Genomic DNA, 26,976 nt, shown 5'->3' with positions numbered 1-26,976 from the left:
CAGGTGGAAGTAGGGCATACTGCTGCCCAGTCACAGATGTGCGTCCAGAAGTAGGCCATGCATGCCACGTACTCGCGGGGAGGGGGAAGGCAGGCAGCGGCGGCAGAGCGCGGTGCCCCAGCCCTGCACCAGCTCCGTGCCAGTGCTGCGGCCAGCACAACTATTAGCGCCAGCTCCGGCAGGGTGAGGAGCAGCGCGCATGCGTGGCTTGGTGGGCCATGGTGGTGACTCCAGTGAGAGCCCAGAAATGGTCAAATTCTTTTTTTTGTTTTAATTTTTTATTACGTTTATTTTTGAGAGGCAAATAGAAACAGAGCACCAGCGGGGGAGGGGCAGAGAGAGAGAGGGAGACACAGAATCCGAAGCCGGCTCCAGGCTCCCAGCTGTTGGCACAGAGCCCGAGGTGGGGCTTGAACCCACGAACCGTGAGATCATGACCTGAGCTGAAGTCGGACCCTCAACTGACTGAGCCACCCAGGCGCCCCTAGAAATGGTCAAATTTCTAACAAGAGTTCTCACTGTCAAAATATTTCTAAATTCTAGCAAGTGACTCCAAGTAACATTTTTGGGTTGATAAATGAAAATAAAAATTTCCTCCTAGTATTGTGGTTCAACCAAAGTATCATCTACTAATCTGGCCTGAGTCTGCGGGAGGAAAGTCAGTCTACTAAATGACAGGGTAGAGCCTTGAGGCACTCACTGCTGAGAATGCTTTCTAGCTCCAGATGGGCTCCTTAGGTTTTATCTCCTCACAATACTAGACTGTTGAGCTCCCACACTTGTGAACGAACGGACTCCGTTCCTGAAATACTAGGATAACAGCTGTGCCACATGAAACTTCCCATTTAACGGTCTGATGACCAAACTGATGATGATAAAATCATTTCTATCAATACATCATTTTGAAAGAGTCAACATGTACACACACAGGATTCATGCCCACAGCTCCCAGTGCGAACCACAACTAGAACACAGTATAACGTTTCCTCATATTTAACAAGATGAAAAGAAACCAACCTCTTTTTTCTTCTTCTCTCTTTAATTTGTCTTCCTCGATTTCTTTTGGTAATTTTTCCTTTTTCTCTTTCTCCACGTCGTTATGCAAGTGCTTCGTGGTGTAGCTGAGCGCTGGTGATAGGAGGATCTCCCCATTTTTGCAGAGCTCATCACGGATTTTAATAAAAAACTGCTGCAGCTCCACCGCATCCTCATATATTTCAGAGTCTGTCCTATAAGGGGATCAAGAGTATCCACTGACATACAAGCTGCTTCCTTTACACACCTCGATTACATGTTTAGTTACCAATAATGTTACAGGACATAAGGGTACTTCTGTACAGTAGGGCATCTCCTTGAAAAGTTTTACAACAGAATCTGAAGTGTTGTTTGACCTCGAGGAGGAGTCCCATGGCCACCAGTCTGCTTTTCCTTACGGTTTACTCCTTGTACAGCACATATAAAAGAAAAGGCCTCATACGGTTTTTGGGGAGAAATGTGGTGCAAATATCAACTGATTTTGGCAACAGAAGGGGGCAGCCAGAATCAAGGACTACACTGAGCCTCCCCACTGTGTACAGCACTTGTATCTAATCCTTGGATTAATTTTTACTTTCTCTTAACTGAGGGACCAACACATTATATAAAGTGTTAACAGAAGACTTAGGCAGTGTCGGCTTTCTTCTTTTTGAATCTGTATCATCCTTGCCTAAGCTGGGAGGCCTCAGCAAAAATTTGACCCTAAACTGCAAAGTCATGAGGGCATTCACCCTACAACGGCGACAGGCCTCAAAGTCTGTGTTCATGTTAGTTTCCCCAGCAGTAACTACACAATGCTGGGGAATCAGCAGAGACAACATAGTGAAAAAGAGAAAAATAATTATCTGTCATACTGAAAGCTTTTTAAAGACTCTTTCTTCATTTACAGAATGAGAGACCTGGGCAAAATCAACTTCAGAATTCAGACTGGAAGAACTTTTATTACTATCTCTATTCCACTGTGGTCTGAGGATCGCTTAAACATAATTCTATTAACTAAGAATCCCAGGGGCTGAAAAATCATTCACAAAGGAAACCACAAAGTCTCAGCAGCATCTACAGAGACATTCTGGTCAGAGGAGTGTGGCAGGTGTAGCAAGCCCAGTGAGCCGCCTGTTGCCACTGACCACTAGAGCATCACGTTTTAGTAAAGCCTCCAGAATGCTTCTCCTCATCAACAAAAGTGAACTGGCAAACAATCTAAAAACACTGCCAACAATACCCTAAATGCATGTTTCTGGAAAGGTTTTAAAAATCCTTTCAAATTACAGAAATGCTAACACTTGTAGGAAACCAATACAAAAAGTGGTCAAAGGAAGAAATTCCTATGATATCTCGATGCCTGTTTTCTGAAGAGATATCTGAAGCCTGTTCACTTGACATTGAAATTCATTTTATAATAGCTTACAATTTTAAGTATAAAATTAAAGTGAAAATCCAGGGGCGCCTGGGTGGCGCAGTCGGTTAAGCGTCCGACTTCAGCCAGGTCACGATCTCGCGGTCCGTGAGTTCGAGCCCCGCGTCAGGCTCTGGGCTGATGGCTCGGAGCCTGGAGCCTGTTTCCGATGCTGTGTCTCCCTCTCTCTCTGCCCCTCCCCCGTTCATGCTCTGTTTCTCTCTGTCCCAAAAATAAATAAAAAAAAAAAAACGTTGAAAAAAAAAAAAGTGAAAATCCATTTTTGGTAATCCCTGTTAAACTGAAAGGGGAGATTCCTAACTCCATCATGTCATGTTGTCTAGTAAGGAAAGTTCTGTACATAGCCATTAGACATCTGACAGATCTTTCCTGTTTTATTTAAACAAAGTAATATGAACAATTAATTTATTAATCTAAGAGGCTCGGTATTCCCTGTATGCACAAGAACAAAAACTCAAGCTGGCAAAACAAAGAGCTCTTATTCCCTTACTAGTATATAATCTTTATTTGTAACGTAGACATTCAGTAGAATGAAATAATTAAGAGTTTAGGAAGCTCTTACTGCTTCCATTGTCCTGGTCGTCCCAAGTCCCTGTAAGGTAGTCAGAGAACTTAATTCAGGAATACTGCCAGCATATTAGGAAAGCCAGCAGCTAACTGGCATGAGTCAGTGCTGTGCTGTTACAGAGTATTGCTGATGGACAAACCACTGTCCCGAGTGAACTTTTCTACACCTCACTTTTCAGACTCCTTCTGTTTCAGGATGTAAAGTCCTAGTTGATACTGGCTGGTAGTGGTAGGTAGGGGTGAGTGTAAAGAAGCATGAACACTGCTGGATATCAACACGGAAATCTAGTGCATATGAACTTCATTAAATTCATGAAATTATGTTTCTGAGAGGTCTTTTTTTCTTAATGTTTTTATTTTTGATAAATAGTGTGCATGGAGAAGGGGCAGAGAGGGAGACAGAGGATCTGAAGTGGACTCTGGGCTGACAGCAGAGAGCCCAACATGGGGCTCGAACTCACGAACTGTGAGATCATGACCTGAACTGAAGTCGGACGCTTAACCAACTAAGCTACCCAACCGCCCCTAAGATGTCTATCTTCATTACTGGCAAGGTAGATAAAATGATGGTTTATCATTCAACTAAACTGATGCATCTCTACCTCAGCAGCATGGGGTTACCCTTAAGTACTATAAGCAGTCATAAGATGACCTTCATTCACAAAGATAAAAATGGCTTCCCATAAAAATGGTTTTGCAAAGCTCTGGGCCAAAGAGTGAAACTCCTCATTATATCATATAAATAAATGCACCCTAGACTCTACCTCCCAGGCCTCAAAAGCAAATTATCAATCATGTCAGTAATGGGAGAATGAAAAGAGCTCATTTCCTAGAGATACAAATCTGTTTATTTCTTGAAATTGTCACGTCATCTATATAAGATACACAAAGTTGTTAATGATTTAAGAGACAAATGCACTTTTAGAAGACTCACAGAACTAACCCCAAGATGTAATGGGTATGGGGCAGGGGTGGAGGAGAGGGGTGACTTTAGATTTAAGAACTATTTAAAAAAACTGAGAACAAAAATGAAGTCTAAGCTCCATGAAAGCAGGATTTGTCTGTTTTGTCCATTGGTATATCCTATGTATCTAGAACAGACTTATAACTAGTAGCCACTCAATTAACATTTGTTGAATAAATGAAAATAATGAATGTAAATTCTGACTGCAAGATGTCTCCCCATCTTTCTCTTCATTTGTATCTCCAATGTTGAACAATAAGGACCATTTCCTACATGTGTCATCATTCAAGGGCCTCTCCAATCTGACCTCCACTTCACCCATCTCTTGAACATATTAGTTTCCTAACCCTATGCCTTTCCTCAGGCCACTTGCCTTATCTGCATCCCACCCATTCCCCCATTCTTCCCTGATGCCTCATGTCTTTTTTAGAACTCCAGTGCAGAGTTTCTACTCCACCGTCTTTACTACCTATCAAGTTGTTATATGTTGTCTCATGCCTGGAATTATTCTTCCCCAAGCATAGGACCGATCCCAACTGTCAGGCTTCAAGCTCTTAGAGCACAGAGCACAAGCCTTATCATCCATGGCTGGGCTCCATGACTGATGTCTTGGTGACTGGCTCTGTGGTGGGGAATAAGATGAACCACTTACAAGTTGTGTGACTTTAGGCAACTTCTGTAAGTTTAGGTACCACTTCTTCATATGCAAAGTGGGAAGATTATCATCTAGAATGGCTACAAGGGTTAGAGACTATCTACATAAAGTGTTCAGCATGCTTCTTTATAAAGAGCAGGTGCTTAATGGGAAGAGCATACCTTATTACTAATTTTTCTTTCAAAATCCAGAGCAAATGCAGGCTTCACCAGATTCCCCAGCTAGAATTACCTCACACCCAATGCCTAAAAGTCTCCTTTCAGCATGGTACACTATAAGCTCCAGAAAGGTTTGTATCTTTAGCTTTTTATATTTCCCCAAGTGACTCTAAGAGCAACCAGAAGACATGCCATAACCACTGAACTGAAATTGTTTTAATAATCGATTTATACCAGTGTTATGTGACAAAGATATATTGTAGATCAAAATTAAAAGGGAATTCAAATTTGATGGAAAATTAAACTTGACTGCTTCTTTCAGTGCTTCTAATGCTACAAAAGGCACTTAGAAGTGAGAAATCTGAGATTAAAAAAAAAAAGAAGCCACCCTTTTAGGAAATGGTGATCAAATTTAAATCAGTCTAACCTCAGATCAAGAACTTAGGGCTATCTGCATTTATTTAAAGCATGCTCGGATTGAACTCAAAGTTTAAGAGAAAATCACAATACGATTTCAATTTATAAACATTTTATCCTTTCGAAACGTGTTCTGTGAAAGGCTATATTTTAAGAGTTTATGCTTTTCAACAGATCTTCAACTCCGTCCTCTACTCTTTCTCAAAGGTCCTGACCTAGATGATTTAGCAACGTGACTTCTCTACCCTGTAGCATATACTTGCTCTCTACAAGTTGTGGCAAATTAGAATTCAAAACAGCACCCCACCAACTGGAATCATGTACCTAAGCTGAAATAGTATATCAAAGCAGAATCTTCTTCTGTTTTGTATTTAAATATCACACCTTCTCAAAAAGAAATAGCTTTGAAAACCTACCGATTCATCCTTCTTGCCCTTTCCAAGACTTCAAACATATGCTCTTGAAATAAATCAAGCCGCCGGTAGCGATTATTTTCAACATTCTTTCTAATTATGTCAAAAGTAAGAGGAGGTTTGTTTGGAAAGTTGGGATCCACAGCAGGAATTTCTGCTAAGGAATCACTGTAGCATCTTCCCTCATCATCCTGATGACTCATGACTGACACAAAAAGATTGTGGATAAGCTCTTGAATCAGCAAGGTCACATTTGGGACATGAGAGTCCTCATCTCCCTCCAGGTCTCTCCGAGTTTCAAGCAGGACTTTGTGCAGGACAAGAGCATCTTTGTAGATCAAAGACTCAGGCTCATTGTATGTACACGCATTGTTAAACATCATGACGAAGTCCTCAACCATGGAGTCTATATCTTGGTATTTATTGGCCATCATGTGACTTCGAATTTTTTCCATGTCCATGGGCTTTTTAATGGTCAGGTAGTAGTCAGGCAGCTCAGATCTAGAGGGAAGCCTCAGAAATATGGCACTGAGGCGGCGACCCCTCTTATCAGTATAGTTCTTTACAGCTTCATAGACTTCATTTAGTTTCTGCTGCATTGGAGTCATGTATTTTGATTTTTTAGGAGAAATTCCACTCTTCCTACCTAAAGGAAGAGATTTAATGTTAAGTGGGTAAAATGAAATAAATGAACCCAAATTTGTATACAGTTGGTAAAGCATAACCATAACAAAGGGACTACTCCAAACGATTCGTAAAACACAGTTTAATGTATATCCTAGGGACAACAAAAAAACTGGAAAAAAATTTAAACTGTTTTCAGTAATCATTTTTTAGTGAGAAAGTAAGCACTACCATGTTGAGATAGTTGTGAATAAGGTAGAATAAAGCAAATGAATAGCTATGTGGTATTCTAATTCCATCACCTGTAGTACCCTTGAGAACTGAGATTTTTATCACAGTAGGAAAAAAGATACAGATGTTAAAACAGAGAACACTGCATAAAAACCTTACAGCCATAAAGCTCAGTTAAGAGCATCAGTATGAACTTATGATGTATTTTATCTTTATTTTTATTTAAAAAAATTTTTTTAACATTTATTCATCTTTGAGAGACAGAGAGAGACAGAGCATGAGCGGGAAAGGGGCAGAGAGAGGGAGACACAGAATCTGAAGCAGGCTCCAGGCTCCAAGCTGTCAGCACAGAGCGCGATGCGGGGCTCAAACTCATGAACTGTGAGATCATGACCTGAGCTGAAGTCGGACGCTCAACCGACTGAGCCACCCAGGCGCCCCTTGATGTATTTTATCTTTAAATATAAAACAAACACACACAAAATTTCTTATCTCTGTCCACTGAAAATCTTAGAAACAATGACCAATCCAGTATCAGTATAATCCCATGGGGTTTTGACTATAATTTTGAAATAGGGATTTCAAATACTGACACCAATAACTCTTCAGCAAATGGCAGATGCACCGTTGGCATAAGATGAACCTTGTGTATCTTGAAACATGAGATAGTAAAGAATCTATCAATGCCTCCTTACTATGGTCATGTCAAAAGAACATGGCAGCCAGCCTGGGACAACAGGAGCATCAATAAAGGCAACTGCAATGGGTTAAAACCCAGCAACATGTCTAAATTTAGTAGTTCTTAATGATATATAAAACTGAACAAATGAGCTGGGTAAATGTTGGAGGATGTTGGTAAATCAATGCATTATTCTGAAAACTAGTAAGCCAAGGGGGGAGGGGGGGCACCTTTTATCCTTTCAAAACAAAAAACCAAACCAAACCAAACCAAAACAAGATGAACAAAAAACTACCACTGGGTAACCAAATTCTGGATGAGGCATAGTTTCTCTATACAGAAGTATTCCAGTTGGTAAATGAGCAAGGAATGATAAAATCACACTATTGCTATTTTATACCTCTTTAATGAATTAAGGTAGTCAGCATTAATAGCTGTTAACACATGGGAGAAACAACCAGCTGTTACAGGGTCACCCAATGAAAGCCCATATACCACCTCTGAAGTTGGTTTCTGTACCAAAAGGAGGGGACGAAGATCAAATCTAATTTAAATCTGATCAAGCCTCTTGCTCCAATTGCCAATTTAAAGGAAATGCCAAGCATACTAAAACATGTTAAACTATAGCAAAGGAACGCAATTAGCAAAACCCAGACTATGGGAAGCTACAGTAAAATCCCAGTTTCTTCAACAAATAATCTGCAAGGCAAAAAAAAAAAAAAAAAAAAAAAAAAGAAGAGAGGAGAATTTATGGATTAGAAGTATCAATCAAATGCAGTATATGGACCTTATTTAGATTCTACCTCAACCAGACACTGCTTCAACCTGTGATGTAATGTATGTATAGAAAACCTATTATGAAGCATCCTTGCCGAACTGAAACTTAATCTAATCAAGCCTCCGGAGTAAATGTTTTCAAGAAATGAGAGGAATAAAGAGGAAAAAGTTAGCTGATATCACAAAGAAGTGAACTGATTAATCCAGAACATGAAAGTGTACAAGAAAGTGATCTAGGAGGGCACCTGGGTGGCTCAGTTGGTTAAGCATCCGACTTCAGCTCAGGTCATGATCTCATGGTGGGTTCGAGCCCTGTGTTGGGCTCTGTGCTGACAGTTCAGAGCCTGGAGCCTGCTTCAGGTTCTGTGTCTCTCACTCTCTCTGCTCCTCCCCCACTCATGCTCGGTCTCTCTCTTCCTCTCTCTCTCTCTCTCTCTCTCTCTCAAAAATAAATAAAAACATTAAAAAGATTAAAAAAAAAGTGGTCTGGTTTTTGAAGAGTCAATGGCTTGACCATAAAAAAAAAAAAAAAAAAAAGGGAGGGGTTTGCTCTAGGTTAGGCCAGAGGACATAATGATTAAATAGAACATAAAGAACTTAATTAAGTCCTGATTTGAAGAAACCAACTGTAAAAATACATTTTGAGACAATCAGTAAAATTTGGAAATTTGTCAGGTATTAGGTGAAACCAAGAAATGGTTTTGTTAGTGGCAATGATTTTATGGATATTTAAGAAAATACCTGCAAATATTAGAGGTACGTACTGAATTATGTAAAAATGAAGGGACATGCCTGAATTTCCTTTAAAATAATTTAGAACAAAAAACACAGAGAGAACAGTGGATATAGGAGATAAGTAAGGCACAACCTTGATAAATGCTGAGTAACAGTACTACTCTTCATATCTGTAGATGTTTGAAATTTTTCATAATACAAAACAGAAATGAAAAGGAAATCAACATTAAAATTTCTTTTCCCTGAGCTTTAAAAAATATATGTATATTTAGTTACTGCTGAATTATCTACCGTTTCCTAACTCAACTTACGGAATTATTTCGATTTTTTAAAAACCCTTCTTAAAAATTTTATTTATTTATTTGGGTTATTTGTTTATTTATTTATTTAGAGGGGGGAGGGGCAGAAAGAGAGGGAGAGAGATAATCCCAAGCAGACTCTGCTCTGTCAGCGTAGAGCCCAATATGACGCTTGATCCGAGCTGTGAAATCACGACCTGAGCCAAAATCAAGAGTTAGACACTTAACTGACTGAGCCACCCAGGTGCCCCTTAAATTAATTTTTAAAAGTAATCTCTATACCCAATCTGGGGCTTGAACACATGCCCCCAAGATCAAGAGTTGCATGCTCCACTGAACTAGTCAGATGCTCCCTAGAATGAATTCTATTTTTATAAGGCACTGTGTCCCTAAAAAGTAAAACAAAGGTTTTCATTCCTGCAAAACTTCTGCATGCTTTTACAATTCCATAAAAAGATAAATCCCTTAACATGAAGGAATCACCACTTAGCAGTAAGTCATACTCAAAACTACTATAACACTTCATTTATAGTAATTCAAGGTCTGTTTGTTTTTCCCCTTTCAGCAAATATACTTCCAAAGAATATTTGACAACACCATTATCATAGGCTTGGTATTTATTTTACTTACATACTGTAAATAAGGCAGAAACCTCTTGTTTAGCCCAATGCTATTAACTGCTTTTGTTGTCTTTTCTGCCCTCAGTTTTTTTGTTTTGCTTTGAATTTCTTTAACATTTATTTAACTTTGGGAGAGAGAGAGAGAGAGAGAGAGACAGCGAGCGAGCACAGGGAAGGGGCAGAGAGAGAGGGAGACACAGAATCTGAAGCAGGCTCCAGGTTCTGAGCTGTCAGCACAGAGACTGATGCGGGGCTCAAACTCATGGACAGTGAGATCATGACCTGAGTGGAAGTCAGATGCTTAACCGACTAAGCCATCCAGGAGCCCCTCCTTCCCTCACAGTTTTAATAAAATCACCATCCACAAACCAACTCAAAAGACAAGTGCAGTGGCTGAGCATCTAATACTTTGAATTCTATGTAGGATCTGCTGCTGGGATTCACTTTTAATTCCAGTAATCAGCAAACAAGCAAACATATAAAATACCAAATCTGCCACTACACTCTTGCAGGCATAATATGTGGGAAAAGTATCTATTCTTACCATTTAAATTTTACAAAGTGTCCACAGCATTTAAGAAAGTTAACAAAACCTCTGACATTATATACTATTCCCCACATGTTTTTCACATTTTAACTACTTAAAATATAGAAGAGAGTACTTGAGGGGAAGAGAAAAAACTCCATGCTGGAAGTGTCAGTCCAAACATATTCACCAATAAATTAAGTATTATCTCAGTGAATCAGTACTATCCTTGACAGACTAAACTGAAAAACAAAGTGTGAGGCTGCCTTACTCAGCTTGAGTTTGGGAGAAGCCACGTCATCATCATCAGGCAGTGGGCCCAGCTCTTTCCTTTTATCCTTGAGTAACTTTTCCAGGATGTGTGCATCGTTGTACACCTATATTCCATAAATATATTTAAAATTATTTTCTAAAAAAAATGTTCTATTGAAGTATAACATGCATCTATAAAGAAGTTTTAAAGACACAGGTTAGCATAGATGAGAACTAAAGAAATAAAGCTTGAGATCACTACAGAGTAACAAAATCGCATCTTTGAGGGGTGGGCCTCAGCCTCAAATGGTTTGTTGTTTAAGCTTTCCAGGTGATTCTAATGTGCAGACATGCATGCTACAGTTTCAGAACTACTGCAGTAGAATCACTGCAAGTTTTTACAGAACTTCTGAAACATATTTACGTGTGTTGCTTTTTTCATAAATCTCTCTCCCACTGGACCCTCAAGGTAGCTGACTTAGCTCAATGGGAATTAAAACTGAAAAATATCTGATAGACAGTATTAGCTCAAATATTGTTAAATGGCATTTAATATCAGTCTGAATTCACAATGTAGACTCTGATCTGTGAAAAGCAACAATCCCTGCTTGGGACTGCTCTCTGAAGACTGAGCCAAGGGTGGTAATATGTAGCCAAGAACAAGGTTATTCACCTAATGGCCACACCCCAACAGCTATATCCCCGACTCTCTCCACAGAGGCTCCCTGACCGCCACCAAAGCAGAGGGGCTGAAGGAATAAATGCTCTCTCTTCTTTGGCTACTTTTCTTAAGGGTGGCTTTTTTCTCAATCAGTAGCAGACAAGTGGCAAATTCGCCAATGATACTAAGGAGAGTGTAAACCCCTATGATAGGGGGTTTGATCACAAGTACCCTCAATGCCTAGTTTATTTTGTAAGAGCAAAAGAAAAGAAATACATGATTTTAAAGTTATTTTATTTCTGGGAGATTTAATGTAGACAAAGGAAATTCGAAAAGTATATGCACTCTCACCCATGTTCAGTGCATTATTTACCATAACCAAGGTATGGAAGCAAACTAAGTGTCCATCAATAGATGAACGGATAAAGAAAACACACGTGCGTGCGCACGCATGCACGGGGAGGGAGAGGGAGAGGGAGTGGGGGAGAGTATTATTCAGCCATAAAAAAAAAATGAAATCTTGTCCTTTGTGACAATGTGGATGAACTCTGATGGCATTATGCTAGTTGAAATAAGTCAGACAGAGAAAAGACAAACACCATATCATCTCACATATGTGTAGATTCTAAACAAACAAACAAACAAACAAACAAACAAACCAAAAACCCAAGCTCATACAGAACAGATCAGTGGTTCGCAGAGAGAGGGGATAGGGATAGGTGGAATGGATGAAGGGGGTCAAAAGCACAAACTTCTAGTTAGAAAATAAGATATAGTGTACAGCATGGTGACTAGTTATTAAAACTGTAGTGCATATCTGAAAGCTGCTAAGAGAGTAGATCTAAAAGTTTTCACCACAAGAAAAAAAATTTTGTAACTATGCATGATTGCAGATGTTAATGAGGTTTACTATAATCACATGGCAATATATACAAATACAAAAGCATTATGTTGCACACGTGAAACTAATATAATGGTATAGGTCAATTAAATTTCAACAAAAAATAAAGAATATGAAATAAAAAAACAAAAGAATATATCCTAGTTATACTGATAAAGAACTGAAAATCAAGATGCTTCATAACAAAATCAATGATTTAGAGGTACATTTATGAATATATCTTAATTCTTATATGACCATACCATTTTGTGGACTCTCCCTGGAGAAGTATGTTATTGAGGGTAGTAATAATGAGGAAAGATTTTAATGTCACTGGTTTTCATTTGAATGCTTATTTGAACACCAGGCACCATGCTACATGCTCTGTGTATATTCTCTCATTTAAATCCTATGATAACCCTGTTGGAAGTACTATTATTATCTCCACTGCACAGATGAGGAAAATGAAGCTCAGAGAAGATAAGTTACTTACATGGGCTTTGGAAGAGCAGAATTCAAATTTGGGATGTCAAACTACATAGTATAAACTTTTAACCTATACAGTGTACTGTCTCCCATTTTAAACAATTAAAAAAGACAAAGTATTAAGCTACTCATTGAGAAGAGTAACCTGAGTGAGGCTTCTAGATCTGGTCTCTCAAGATGCATTACTCTACCAGCACCCAAAAGAAAACGTGCCTCCTGCAGGATTCCTACACATTTTTTACCTGGGAGCCCTCCTCGTTGTAATGCCTGGCATTCCGGAACATCAGCTTCATGTCTTCTATCATTCCCTCTTCCCCTGCGTATTTGTCATTGCGGATGTTATGTTCAATTATTTTCAAGTCCATTGGCTCCAATATGATTTTATAATAATCAGGATAGTCCTTTTTGGATGGTTTAACCATAAATAGATCACAAAGTCTTCTGCCTGAACCTGGCTCACGAGCTTCAAGAACAACATTGAATAAGATTTTCATTCGCTGCTTTCTTATGTTCTTTTTACTGTTGAGGCGGGAGGTAGAAAAGGGGAGAAATGAGAAGAGGTTCAGTTTTCTTTATACAGGGATGAACATGAAATGAAACAAACTAAACTTGTGGGAAGGTGCTTTATAATGATCATAATTTACTGATTACATATGCCACAAACACAGTAAACATGCTGGAAGCTATAAGCAAATATTAGGAGAATTTCCAAATAGTTAAAATTAAAACAGTGACTCTAGTAGGAGCAGCCAATGAACACCAGACAAACCTGTTTAAAATATTTATGAAATGCAATGCTTAAAAAAAAAGCCTTCTCTAATATCCAAAGAAAATGAAACTCTATTATCAGTTGAAATACACTTTTTGTTTTTAAGAACACAGCAAAAGTGGAATAAAACTACTGATTCCCTGCTGTTACTAACAGTCTCACTTCAAAACACCAAAACCTGGGGAGCCTGGGTGGCTCAGTCGGTTGAGTGACCAACTTTGGCTCAGGTCATGATCTCACAGTTTGTGAGTTCGAGCCCTGTGTTGAGTTCTTGTGTTGACAGCTCAGAGCCTGGAGCCTGCTTCCGATTCTGTGTCTCCCTCGCTCTCTGCCCCTCCCCTACTCATGTTCTGTCTCTGTCTCAGAAATAAACAAACATTAAAAAAAATTTTTTTTAAAAAAACACCAAAACCAAACACACACACAGAGAATATCCCATCTCTTAAGACAACCACTCTGAGTACCTGCATATCCTGATTACCAGAAAACAAAGGGAGGCTACCTGCAAGACTAGAGTCTCTACAATGCATACAGGTCTCTCCTGCATTTATCCTGTCTAGGTCACTCCCTGCTCCCTCCAGCTCTGTCAGCATTACTCCAAAATCCCAATCTAGCCTAAGGAATAAATGCTCAGTGGTTCACGTGAGCTCTTGAGAAAATTTTCATCTTGAATGTGAGTCCTTGTCTTGTTCTCCAAATTCTCCCTGTGAGATGTGAAACTAAGCCACAAATATGTGTAGTGTGGAACAAAGTCAAGGGGCCACAGGTTAGAACCTGAGTTAAAAAGGAGCCCAAGAGAACAGATAGTCTGTCTCTTAACTGTTGAGGAAACTGGCTCAGAGAGGCTAAATGACTTGCCCAAGGCGAGTGGTCCAGTGAATTATTAGAAGAGATGATTTTCCAGCATGATTTCCGGCCCACTATGTGTGTGTTTTCAGGACACTGATAAATTCTACCAAAGCTCAAACCAGCAGTCTCAAGATGAATACTCAGGTAGGTAGTAAAATGAAATGATTTATGACTTAATTTCTATTCAACAAATGCTTATAAGGTGGTATAATATAGTACTTAGAAGTAAATATTTTTTATCTGTTTCCTGTCTTATAAATGGAAGGAAGTACATTTCTGAAGAAAACTATGTGGCCAAATGGGTCTCCTGGTTCAGTGACTCACTCTACTGTGTCATGATGAGGCCAAAGGCCAGATATTTTCTCTCCCAAGTTCAAAATATGTTTTTTAAAAAAGAAACAAAACCTAATACAGAATAATTAATAGACAAGAAAAGAAATATCCACCTTTAAGTCAAGCTTTTAAAATGTGTCAGAAATGAGGGGTGCCTGGATAGCTCAGTCACCTTGGTTTGGCTCAGGTCATGTTCTCTTACAGTTTCGTGGATTCAAGCCCTGCATTGGGCTCTGCGCTGGCAGCATGGAGCCTGCTTGGGATTCTCTCTCTCTTTCTCTCTCTCTGCCCCAACCCCACTCATGCTGTCTCTGTCTCAAAATAAATAAACTTAAATGTGTCAGAAATGGGAAAATAAATAATAAAATGTCAAAAATGCCTATCTTCCAAGCATCATGGAGCTAAGACAGTGTGGAAGTGGTTAGTTAGGAAGGGAAAAAGAACCTGTTTCCTTTGCCTTCACTCAGACTGCTCATTTCCCTTGGGTAATCCTGAATGGCCCCGGGACCATTTCTGCTGTTTTCCCCTCTTAGTACTTTTGTGTCTCTGCATCAGGTAAATGATTGTTAGATATGTTAGAAGTTTCATCCAGTGGGAATTATTTCCTTGAAGAGACATCTGGGGAGAGCCAAGAGTCCTCTTAGTCCAGGACTCTAGCAAGTGGATAATGGAAAGGGAACTTGGGACGAGCTCCAAAACCACAGAGCTCCACATCTGGGCAGAGATTAGAACACAGATGACAGAAGCCTCTAAAGAAAAATTTCAGAATCTCAATTTGATACCCAGGAAATCTATGTTAGAACTACTAAAGATACTTATGGTTTCTTTGGGTCTCACTTGTGTGTAGAGGGGTAGAACTTCAAAATGAAGACTCAGAAATCCCATTTTGGTTTTTCTGTTTGTTTTCCAGAATTGATTGTTTTCTTTCTTTTTTAAAAAAATATAATTTATTATCAACTTGGCTAACACACAGTGTATACAGTGTGCTGTTGGTTTTGGGGGTAGATTCCCATGGTTCATCGCTTACATACAACACCCAGTGCTCATCCCAGCAAGCGCCCTCCTCAATGCCCATCACCCATTTTCCCCTCTCCCCAACTCCCATCATCCATCCCTCAGTCTGTTCTCTGTATTTCAGAGTCTCTTATGGTTTGCTTCCCTCCCTTTCTGCTTGTAACTATTTTTTCCATTCCCCTCCCCCACGGTCTTCTGTTAAGTTTCTCAAGATCCACATGAGTGAAAACATACGGTATCTGTCTTTCTCTGACTGACTTAATTCACTTAGCATGATACTTTCAGTTCCATCCACAGAAATCCCATTTTGAACCCAAGCTTAAAAAATCTCTTCAATCATCAACTCAAAATGAAATCACTCCTCATTCCAGGAATACCATACATAACAATTCAAGGTGCCTTACTTAGTCCAGGTAAGCTCTCTTCTCTTCCTAGTTCTAGTACACTACTCCCAATTACCACTGGACTTTTCTATATGAAGCTACAAATACTCTGACAGTGGATCTAGGGCAGAATTTCATGAGCTTTTTGAAGAGGAGGGAAAGCTTTTAACTGGATTTTAGAAAAAGGGTCAACAAAGTAAAAGATGGGCGAGTGGGATAACTCTGACACTAGGCAGCCTTATATGGGACATATCCAAAATATGAAATCTGGGGCACCTGGGTAGCTCAGCTGGTTAGGCATCTCACTTTGACTCAGGTCGTGATCTCACGGTTCATGAGTTGGAGCCCTGCTTCGGGCTCTGTGCTGACAGCTCAGTGCCTGGAGCCTGCTTCGGATTCTGTGCCCCCCACCCCCGCCCCTCCCCTGCTTGTGTTCTCTCTCTCAAAAAAAACCCAAAAAACCAAACATGTAAAAAAATATATAATTCAAAATGGGAAATCTGAGTTTATTTAAGACAGTGCTCTAATAATTGAAATGTACTGTTTTAGGACTTTTATTACCAATAGTATCTTTTTCCCATTTGTATCATTCACTCTTTAAGAGAGTGATGTGTAACTGGTTTCTATCCTCAAAGGCAAGCAAAACTTTTGTTATCAGGGCCACTTATAACCTTGTCTGAACAAACTCAGTTTTGTTACTTTGCTGACATTTTCCTGGATCCTTATATTGCCTTTGTGACTGAGAACTACTGGTTCACATTAGTTTTAATCTGGCTGCCAGAAAAAACTCAAGAGCTAAATTTCATTCTCTCTATAGCAACTGTTTTAGCTTGGGTGGCTGGTGTATTTACTTTATCTCTTTCCAATATGGATGCTGAACTTTATTATATCCATGACTCTTGGAAGTAACTTCAAGTACTTTCTGAAAGCAGTAAACTCTACATTACAAAAAACAGATACCATATTCCCCTAACTGGTACTTTCTGTTCAGTTTTCTTTCTTTCTTTTTTTTTTTTTTAAGCGTTTATTCATTTTTGAGAGATGGAAAGATGAATGCAAGCAGGGATGGCGGAGGGAGAGGAGGAGACACAGAATCCGAAGCAGGATCCGGGCTCTGAGCTGTCAGCACAGAGCCCGATGCAGGGCTTGACCTTACCAACTGCGAGATCATGACCTGAGCTGAAGTCGGACGCTCAACAGACTGAGCCACCTAGCTGCCCTTCTGTTCACTGTTTTCAATGTTACTTTGTTTTTCAGATTCTTCTTAGAACGCTTCCATGCGTCTTACCTGTCCTCCTCTCTCAGACCACCAACTGTAAATAGTTTGTTTACTCCTCCCCATTTTGGGAAAGGCACATAAATCTCGGAACTTGTAACTGGCATACTCATTCTTCTTTTTTTAATCAGCACCTTTGAACATACTAAAGTAAACTATATCTCAAGGGAGTTCAAATCCAGGGCTGTTTATCATTGTGCACTTACAGGTGCCACACTTAAGGGGATGCCAATTCAGATAACAGACACTGCTGTAATAAATATGCAGTTCTAAAATTTTATAAGGGATGGGCCATAAAGGGGTCTGTGCTAACAAAATCATTCTATTATAGCAATTTTCTAACAAATGAAAGTGTCTTGAGAAATGGGTGCTTTTTCTAATTTGCACAAAATTAGAAGCTAGAAAAGGCTCTGTTCTGAATCTGATTTTCCAGGGCTACCACTACCACATCCTCCTGACTCCCAGCCAGTCTCAAACACTGTAATCACTGTCACTTTTTGCTTCTCTTAGTTTATCACCAAGTTTTAGAGGGCCTCCACAGCCCTTCTGGGTCTGATCTTGCCTTTCAATTTTTCATGCCACAGTGTTAGTCCTCACCCTCATACTCTGAGGCTGACCACTTTCTCAAATGTCCTTAACAATTACTCTTCCTCTGAAGCTGCTATTTTTTATATGTATTCATATTTGCATATAAACACAAAATTCCCATTTATAGTTACAGTTAACACTTCTTCCATGTGCCAGGGACTGTGCTAATGAGCACTACATGTGCAATCTCATTTAATCCTCAAACTCTAAGAACCGGGGGTACACTTACAATCCCAACTTTGCCGATGGAAAACTGGAGGATTAAAGAAATCAAGCAAATACCTAACGTCATAAAGTGACCAATGAGAACTGAGACCAGGCTGCTTTTATGATGTGGCTCCCAGGGCACCTGGGTGGCTCAGTTGGTTAGACGACCGACTTCGGCTCAGGTCACGATCTTGCAGTCTGTGAGTTTGAGCCCTGTGTTGGGCTCTGTGCTGACAGCTCAGAGCCTGGAGCCTGCTTCAGATTCTGTGTCTCCCTCTCTTTCTCCCCCTCCCCCCTGCTCACACTCTGTGTCTCTCTCTCAATAATAAATAAATGTTAAAACAAACAAAGAAAAATGTATGATGTTGCTCCCTTTCCTAAAAGTCAGCACTTACCAAGAGCCTCTCTACCCTCATAGGCGTCCAGGTCTACCAGCATTTAACAACCTGGTCCTAGAGTTTCAGTGGTGTCTGCTGTTAAGCTAAGTAAACCCAAAGGTTCTCTCCTTTACAAGGCTCGCTACATTCACTGCATCTTTAAGCCTTTAAGGAATAAAACCTTTTAATAAGTAAAACCTTTTAATAAATAACAAACCTTTTCTAATGAGTTTCCCAGACTACACATTGGACTAAACACAAAATGAAATCTACCGAGTCTTAATGTCATAGGAACTACTCCCAGGAAATAATCAGAGTTACAATCAGAGTACTAACTGCATCTAGGCCCAGTTCTGAGGGCTTCAAACACATTAACCACTCAGGTCCTCACAACAATCTTATGTAGGTATAGTTATCAATTCCATTTTCAGATGAGAAAATTGAGGCGAGGTTCAGATCACAAAGCTAATTAGAATAACTAGGATTTGAACTTGGGCAGTTAAGTTCTAGAGCTCGGGAGTATGACACTACTTCATGATGTCCCACGTTTCTATTTCTACTACTACCCAGAGCTAGCGGCATACACTATGAACGATATAAAAGAAATACAACCCGTGGTCTTTTCCTTAAATTTGTGATCTAAGAAACCTTTTCTTAAGCACGATAGGGAAATCATATTTCCTGGAGCTATCTGGGCAATCATGCATGTAGTTCTATAGTACTACACAACAGTGTACCTTGTGCAATTATTTTCTTACATTGCTTCCACATAATTTCATTTGTTTTCAACCTGCCTCTTCTGGCCAGTAAGTTCCCGGCAGGTAGAGATGATGCCTAACCATTTTCCTTTATGGCCTGTAAGAGCAGAGTCTGGTGTTCTGCAAGCAATTGACACTCCATGAATGCCAGAAGGCTAAGGTAAAAATAAAAGCACCACACAATGATCACTGAGACTATAACATGGCAACTTGCAGGCTGTTTTCAAAATCATAAGTGACATGCAAAAGAATGGATGCTATCAAAGAAACAAAACATGGGCAAGATCAGAGACTGAGGAGATGTATTCATGCTCGAGAAGCACTAACCCAACGCACAGGCGCCAATACAGGCTGACATCACTTGGAATGTCAACATTGATTTTGATCCTTCCACCACCCCTCAATCTGTAAAAGACATCCTGAAAGGGAATCAGCATCCGCCAGCCACTGGACCCTGGCGATGCCACCGTATTCCCGGCCTCAGCCTTCTGCTGCACAAGCAAAACCACAACGACTGGTGAGGGGGCTTGCTGCCCCTGGCAAAGCTGGCAACAAATTAAGGCTTCTGAACTACCTAGGCTAACTAATTCTGAATTGATTTTACCAACTATACTTCCAAACAATACTGCTTGCTTTATTCATAAAATAAACTGGCTCCCAAAAATAAACTGTCATTTCACATGCTTAAGTCTTCACTTTTCACCTTCTGACCATGCTACAGAAGTTATACTTTTAAAAATATGTTTATGCATAAAAAAGGACTGCACACCTGGAGAGCCTCCTGAGACCCAACATCTCACTGTCAAGAGTGTTCCTGGGAAAGCAGAAACAAACATTACATGTGAAGAGAAACAAAACAAGCAACATTGGAGGATCATGTATAAACCAAATAAGGTTGCGAAAAAAGAAGATTCTTCAATCCAAAGGATAAAAGATATTAAGAATACTTGGAATATTTTAACCTGGAAGACAGCAGGTAGATTTTTGGGCAAAGGGGTGGGGGAGAAGAATGCACTCCCAGAATGAAGAAAACATACATTAATTGTTCTCATACTCTGCGATATTAAAAAAAAAAAAGGCAAAGATCGAGTCATACACAATATTCAGGAGTCATCAAGTCGAATGGTACTTGGAAAACCTGGCCCTGACTTCTGTGGACAAGCTGAACTTAACCTATTAGGCAGCTATGTTTGCCTGAATTCTGGAAAAAGTCTATTTCTCATCAGCAAAACCTCTTAACATAACTAGCTACCTTCTAAAGGCTCATTATGTTTCTTCCTTTGCCACACAGTTCAGAGTATAGGACTTGCTTCTCTCAACTTCTCAATGGCCGCTCATGCCTAGATTTCAAAACCAGTTATGTTCTTTTACTGCCTGAGCTTTGATTTATGTTTGCTCTTGTGTTTTTCACCTCATTACTCAAAACACTTCCTAGGAAACCTGCTCATGGAGACTTTTTGTCTGAAGTGGGATTTTTATGATTTCAACAACATAATTCTTAGTTTTGTTTTTAATGGGAGGTTTTAGAGTAATAACTTTCTTTTGATGTACTTGGGTTGTCCCACAAACTACAAGTGACAGAGAGAGATAGGTACTTTTAAGTTTCTGGCCTGGGCTAAGGCTTCTTCGGAACTGCTTTTTTAACACTCAACTAGTTTAAGATCTCTCTTTTCATTCAGTGTTGGCACTAACTGTACCATCACTTTTGCCTCCATTACCTTCTTTTGCCTTAGAAGTTTTTATCTTTGATGGGTGACTGATCTGGAAAACACAGGTGATGCTGTAGTAGAGTTATATAATTATACTCAAAGATGTTCTTGATTTGATGTCTCTGATCTGGTTTCACATTTTTCCTCCGTTGTCCCTGGTATAACAAGGAATTAAGAACTTGGAAGGATGAAATTCACAGGCCAGCAATGGAGGAGACTCACATCTCAGGGCACACCAATCAATTTAATTCCCATGGCATAGCACAGCAGTTATTTTCAAAGCTAAAACATTTTTCCCAAATGCTATTTATAAGAGGAAAAGACAGGACAGCTTCTCTTTTGTAAGCCACTTCTTTAATCCTCTGATCTTAGTGGATCTATTAGTGCATGAACAGAACAGTGTCAACAGTTACTAGTAACTTCTTTATTCAACTTTGAACCTGTCCCCGCTATTAGTGATTAGCTTATTTCTTGTTTAAGGTGTCCTCCCTGGAGTGACTGCTGCTACAGAGATGGTGAAACAGTTAAGGCTGAGGGAGAATATGGTGTTCCACAAAGATCAAGCCAGAGAAACTCTGTGTGGGAGGCGTAGATAGAAGAGATGTTCTTGTATGACTTTTTATGGAGTCCAGCTTCAGAATCTCACAGTGAGGTGCCCTTCCATACAACCCGTGAGAGAAAGGAAGGGTTAGGGAAGTTCAGAGAGAGATTTGAAAGAGGAGAAAAGCAAACATCTGGCTTAGCATTGTATGATCTACAAGAAGTTATGACTTGGTAGTTTACAATCTGACATCCTTAAAATGGCAAATAAAGATCAGATTCATAAGGAAAAACAAGGATGTAAGAGTATCAGTGACTTACTTCACTGCAGTGATAGTACTGAATGTTTTGCAATTCACCATGTAGAAATTACCTAAATCACATTTAAGTGGCACTCCTGAAATGCCACATTAAACAAAATAACCCAGACAGCAAAAAGAGGAACACGTTCTTCCAAGCTACGTAAGTAGTCACCATTTTTCATCTTGATCATCTAACACCAGTATGGTACTTGCACCAACAAAAGTGCTAATCATACAATTTACAAATGAATTCTAACAGAAGATGTGTTATTAGATAATTAAAGCTTATAAGAAAATTCATACCTGATCACTTAAAAACACATTTTTCTGCATTTCTCAAAAACAAAATAATAGAAACGGAGGTGTCTCCAGCTGTGAGAAGAGTGTGTACCTTTTTCTTTTCGCGCTACCAGCGTCAGAGGTGGCCGAAGAGATCATGCTGTCTCCATCCTCAATGTCGTCCCTCCTGGCAAGCTCCTTTTTCTTTGCCTGAAACAGAGCAGATCCCAGGAGTCAAGCTCACGTGCTGAACACTCCTAGAATATATGATTACTAATAAGCTAGACATAGCAGATTCTTTTAGAAAAACACAACCGCATGGAGGATGCACAAAATTAGAGTCCGTAAAGATTTTCAATAACCCAATCAACAAAAGCCTGCTTGACAGAAAAGTAGGTTAAAAAAACAGATCCAGAGGGTTGAGGAATCAACAATAACTAAAATGCAAGACTACAAAGGGCACAGACATTAAAAGCACTGAAGCAAGTTGTAGGGGCATCCGGCCCCAGGGGTCATTTTAAGTAAAGCCAATTCAAAGACGGTCTCTGGTACCCTTCACTTCTTAAGCAATGGTGTGGCTAAGAAGAAAGTTTAATGTGAGAGGTGAAAGAAGATCTACTTTTCAACACATGCATTTTTAAAGACCTTCTGCCAAACAGCTGAAAGTCCAACCACCGCACTTAGAGAAGATATACAGAGTACTGAAAGAAAATACTTGAAATCCACAGCACTCATGCTAGTACTGACTATACAAAATGAAGATTCTATAGGTGGTCTAAAATTGCTTTTGTTGCTTCCTTGCTCTGAGATTCTCTTTCCAGAAAGAGTCTACCCAAAACCAACAGACACACTTTGTATTTCGTATCTATTCCTTTATCTTTCAAAACCCGTAAGGGACCCATGACTCCAGATGCCCATCAGAAAGGATCTGATAAATTCATGGACACTGTACAATGATGAATTAGCTCTAAGGTGTCCTTTCTCCTAGGACTAATCCCACCTTAGCAAAATCTAGGACAAAAGAAATAAAATCTAAATAACAGAATATTGTCTGTGATTGGAAGGAAACTTCCTGAGGACTGTAAAATTACTCCCCAGGCACAAATCCCCGCTCCTTCCACTCACAAAGGCAACTAAGTCTAAACTATTCTTTTACTCTACATGGTCCTGACAACTCTAAAAAAGTACCCAGCAGGACTTGTGGCTGAAATAAATGATGTGTCAATGCTGGGAGAAATCACACCTCTTAAAAGCACAGCCTCGTACTTTGTGAAATCACCTCAGTCACACACGCTGCAGCCAAGCAAACCCAAGGCATCATACCTGCATGACTTGCTGCAATCTTAGGACCCGCTTGTAGATGGCTGAGTTGGGAACATTATAGCGCTTGGCATTTTCAAACATTAAATTCAGATCACACTCCAAATGATCTAAAGTTTCATATTCTTGGTTCTTGAGCTTTGTTCTGTGAAAGACAAACACATAGCTACACTTTGCCTTTACGAAAACGATGGAACATCCTTACTGAAAGTCTTAGCAAGCAGTGACTGGCCTCTTCACTGGTGACGCTGATTAGAGGCCTGGTAGGGGCACTTTCAATACAGGAGGCAAAAGCACCATTGTAGTTAGCACAACAGTCTACCTGAAAATCCAGAAGAACGAAACACTAGAAGAAGTAATAAGAGGACCTAGGTGTCAAGGTGGTCAATTACAAAGCAAATATACTAGCAAAAATCCTAATGGAAAACCCATAGTGGCTAATATTCAAACCCCAAGAAGAGAAAAAAAATCAAGGAGGTTTTAAGCTACCTTAATGAAGAACCATGGTGATCTAGCCACTTCTGAAAATAAAAGTCCGTTCCCATTCATAAGGGTGAAAGAAAAGAGAAAGTACTGGCAACACCATGAAAGAGCAACTCAGGGGATACATGTATGTACAACGAAGATATCTTAAGATGGTAAATGAGACACACACACGTCAGAGTCCATTCACTACCACCCTTCCAATACAAACATTTGTAACTCATTATGGTGGCTTAAAATTGACGTTTTTACTTATTTTACTTAAAAGTCTTAATAATTCTTTTTTTTTTTAACGTTTATTTATTTTTGAGAGAGAGAACATGCAAGCAGGGGAGGGGCAGAGTGAGAGGGAGACACAGAATCTGAAGCAGGCTCCAGGTTCCGAGCTGTCAGCACAGAGCCCAATGCGGGGCTTGAACTCACAAGCTATGACACATCATGACTGGAGTCGAAGTCGCTCAACCGAGCCACCCGGGCACCCCAAAAGCCTTAAGAATTCTGATATGTCTCTCAGACACTATGGCTATTGCTAACACCAACTCTCATAAAGTCCCTTATACATTTTATATGAAGTTAAGAGCCAGTTTGCCCTAACTATATGCACTTAGGATAGACTTTGAAATCTTCTGATGGAAGCACCCACAAACTATGTGCAGATTCCATGTGGGCTTAAAAAGACACGAGTGTTAGAGGACATCTCTGGGATGAAGCAAACAACAACGATGCAGAAACTCAGTTCTCAGTACCAGCTTATGTAGCTAGCACCCAGAACTTAAATTACAGCCTCAGACATCATTATTCAGGCCAACTCCAGGGGTAATGTGCTGAGTATTCTCAATACCCATGAAGAACAGACACGGAACTCAAACTTGTAAGTGACAATCTACAGTAAATCTTCAGATACTCATCAGACTGATGTTAATCAAGCATAGTAGGGGTGGGATGGGCCGAATGGGAAATAAAAGACGGGGCTGACAAGCCTCAGCACAGTGAAAGGTGGCATACGGAGCCACACTGTCTAGTTCCTGACCACTCTTCCATTTCTGTTGCTTTTGATGACACTCAACTATCATACTTCTGCCAACAAATCTTCCTAGGACTAGGCTATATAATAGAGTAGCCACTAGCAACGTGTAGCTATTTAAATCAAAATAAAATTTAAAATCTAGTTCCTTAGTTGCACCTGCCACATATCAAGTGCTCCATAGTCACGTGTGACTAGTGGCTGCCATAATGGACAGGGCAGAGAAAATAGCATTTCCACCATCACAGAAAGTTCTAGTCGGCAGTACTGCTGTCAATTTCCCTGTTGCTCCTACGGAGAGACAATGGAAGGTGGTCCAGCTCCTGTCAGGCACCACTGGCCTGTGGGTCCTTAGAAAGGAGGTAGATGAGTCACCCTAAAAGCTGACCCTGCAGAATTCTACTGTGCTCCCAGCTAGTTCTCAGCCACTTCTCCATTCCTCACACTCCCCTACCTGTGTGCCAACAACTGTCAAAAAGTAAATTTAAAAAGGGGGAAGGCACAGAATTATTGACTTAACAAAGCAAGGTTTATACTAGAAAATTTTAACCAGAAGAAGGTTGTAGGCAGGTGATTGAGTTGGCTTGAAATATGTCTTCTTTTGAATTAATGAATTAGACTGAACAACAACAAAGACTGAGGGAGAAAAGAAACTAAGGACAAAAATTGCTGAGTTAAAAGAGAACCTCTCAACATCTAGAAGACTGTCACTACCTTTCCCAAGATAAAGAGTATAAAAGACAATTTCCAAATGATTTTCTTCATGAATGGCAGCTTTAATTTCAGTATTATTTTAAGAGGGCAAAATAAACTGATTTTCTATTATCCTACCTGTGTACAAAACCTCCCAAGTTTGGATTAAGTAAAAACACCATAAATTTTACTGATCAAATGATGAACATGGAAATTACAAATGCAAAACCAGGAAACACCTGTTGCTAGCCAAACTTATTTTCTAGGATTCAGCAAGTATAAGAATTTTAATTTCTATTATTTGGAAAGTGAGTCACCTGCCCTGGTAAATATCAGCTTAGTGTGATTTTACCCAATTATTTTTGTGTTGTTACCTCTATTTAGGTATACTGTAAAACCTAACCCACACTGTGAGAGTTACAATATTACTTATTTCCTATTATTTTTAATAATGTAGTGGTTTCAGTATTCTGTCTGGCTGATTTCCCAATGATTCTTTATTTGTTTGTTTATTTAAAAGTAGTCTCCATGCCCAATGTGGGGCTAGAACTCACAACCCTGAGATCAAGAGTTACCATGCTCTACCAACTGAGCCAGCCAGTCATCCCTCAATGGTAATTTTCTTTTTTTTTAAGTTTATTTATTTTTGAGAGAGTGAGAGAGAGAATGCACACAAGCAGGGGAGGGGCAGAGAGAGAGGAAGAGAGAGGATCCCAAGCAGGCTCTGCACTATCAGCACAGAGCCCCACAAGGGGCCTGAACCCACAAACTGTGAGATCATGACCTGAGCCAAAATCAAGAGTTAGATGCTTAACCAACTGAGCCACCTAGGCTCTTCTGATTATTTTACCATTTTCTATACAGAAAAGGGAAACCAAGATGGGCCATCTTTCAGGTATTGTTTCAAATAATGAATTCTCTAAGAGCTAACTATACTTATTCTGGGGGCTCAACTGTAGATACAAAATTTAAATACAGTTAAACTGTTATAATTAAAATATCACTGAGAGGTATAAGCAGAAAGATTTTTGTGTTTTGCTCAGTTGTAAGAAAATGGACAGTTAAATTCTGAGCTATATGACTTTTGAGTTGCCTAGCTGGAATAACTTTGGTTCACTTGCCTTGACTCTACTGTAGTACAAAGAATACCATTTGAATGTAATCAAATTTATTTCTCACCCTTCACACAGGAGTAATATTCAAGCATACTCTAGACATGCAAACATTTTTACCTTTAATATCCTTATCCATTTTAGGAAGGAGACAGATATGCAGGGCTCAACCATAAGAAAATGGATTTCTACGGAATAATGTAGAAGACATCTTACCTGATCTGTTGTAGGGATATGGGCATTTTAATTTGCTGATAATAATCAGGGTATTTTTTCTTTGAAGGCAAATGAAAAAAAGGTTCAGCTATAAGCTGCCCTTGGTTATTCCGACAGCTCCTAACTGTGTCATAAAGCTGATAAAAAGGATTTGAAACATCCATAAATGAAGTAATGCTCTCTGCTTCCGACTCTCCTTCTTCATAACGTGCAGCTAAATAAAAGACAAAAAAGGTATTTATTTATAAGGGGAAGAGAGAACCAACCTTTAAAGCTTCTAACCACCTTCCAGCTTAAACTTATGTATGTTTGAGAATACTTACATTAAAAGAATAGTTTCCAGCCCTC

At 39.6% G+C, this 26,976-nt stretch overlaps 1 protein-coding gene and 1 long non-coding RNA gene across 44 annotated transcripts in view; one reads left to right on the top strand and one right to left on the bottom strand.

The window, feature by feature from the left end:
* The window catches only part of PBRM1 (polybromo 1), a 112,560-nt gene that overhangs the window by 43,126 nt on the left and 42,458 nt on the right, over window positions 1–26,976 (bottom strand). For 22 of the 43 annotated variants that reach the window (XM_053219234.1, XM_053219245.1, XM_053219248.1 and 19 more), the window contains 7 exons: window positions 26,629–26,842; window positions 23,104–23,245; window positions 21,893–21,990; window positions 12,639–12,915; window positions 10,389–10,494; window positions 5,630–6,272; window positions 1,018–1,229 (listed from right to left, as the gene is read on the bottom strand). In XM_053219234.1, the coding sequence (XP_053075209.1) occupies window positions 1,018–1,229; window positions 5,630–6,272; window positions 10,389–10,494; window positions 12,639–12,915; window positions 21,893–21,990; window positions 23,104–23,245; window positions 26,629–26,842 (1,692 nt within the window). Of the gene's footprint in view, window positions 1–1,017; window positions 1,230–5,629; window positions 6,273–10,388; window positions 10,495–12,638; window positions 12,916–19,719; window positions 19,765–20,668; window positions 20,815–21,892; window positions 21,991–23,103; window positions 23,246–26,628; window positions 26,843–26,976 lie in introns of those variants that run through there. The other 21 variants (XM_027038914.2, XM_053219229.1, XM_027038908.2 and 18 more) reach the window with 2 other exon arrangements.
* LOC128314896 (uncharacterized) lies at window positions 13,601–26,834 on the top strand. Its single transcript, XR_008297121.1, has 3 exons — window positions 13,601–14,158; window positions 25,821–25,914; window positions 26,696–26,834. It is a non-coding gene; the product is annotated as an uncharacterized LOC128314896 (long non-coding RNA).

Source organism: Acinonyx jubatus, chromosome A2 (assembly GCF_027475565.1).
Source record: "Acinonyx jubatus isolate Ajub_Pintada_27869175 chromosome A2, VMU_Ajub_asm_v1.0, whole genome shotgun sequence".
NCBI classification, from domain to species: Eukaryota; Metazoa; Chordata; class Mammalia; order Carnivora; family Felidae; genus Acinonyx; species Acinonyx jubatus.
The sequence above is the reverse complement of the archived record's forward strand: the minus strand, read 5'-3'. Positions and strand labels throughout refer to the sequence as shown.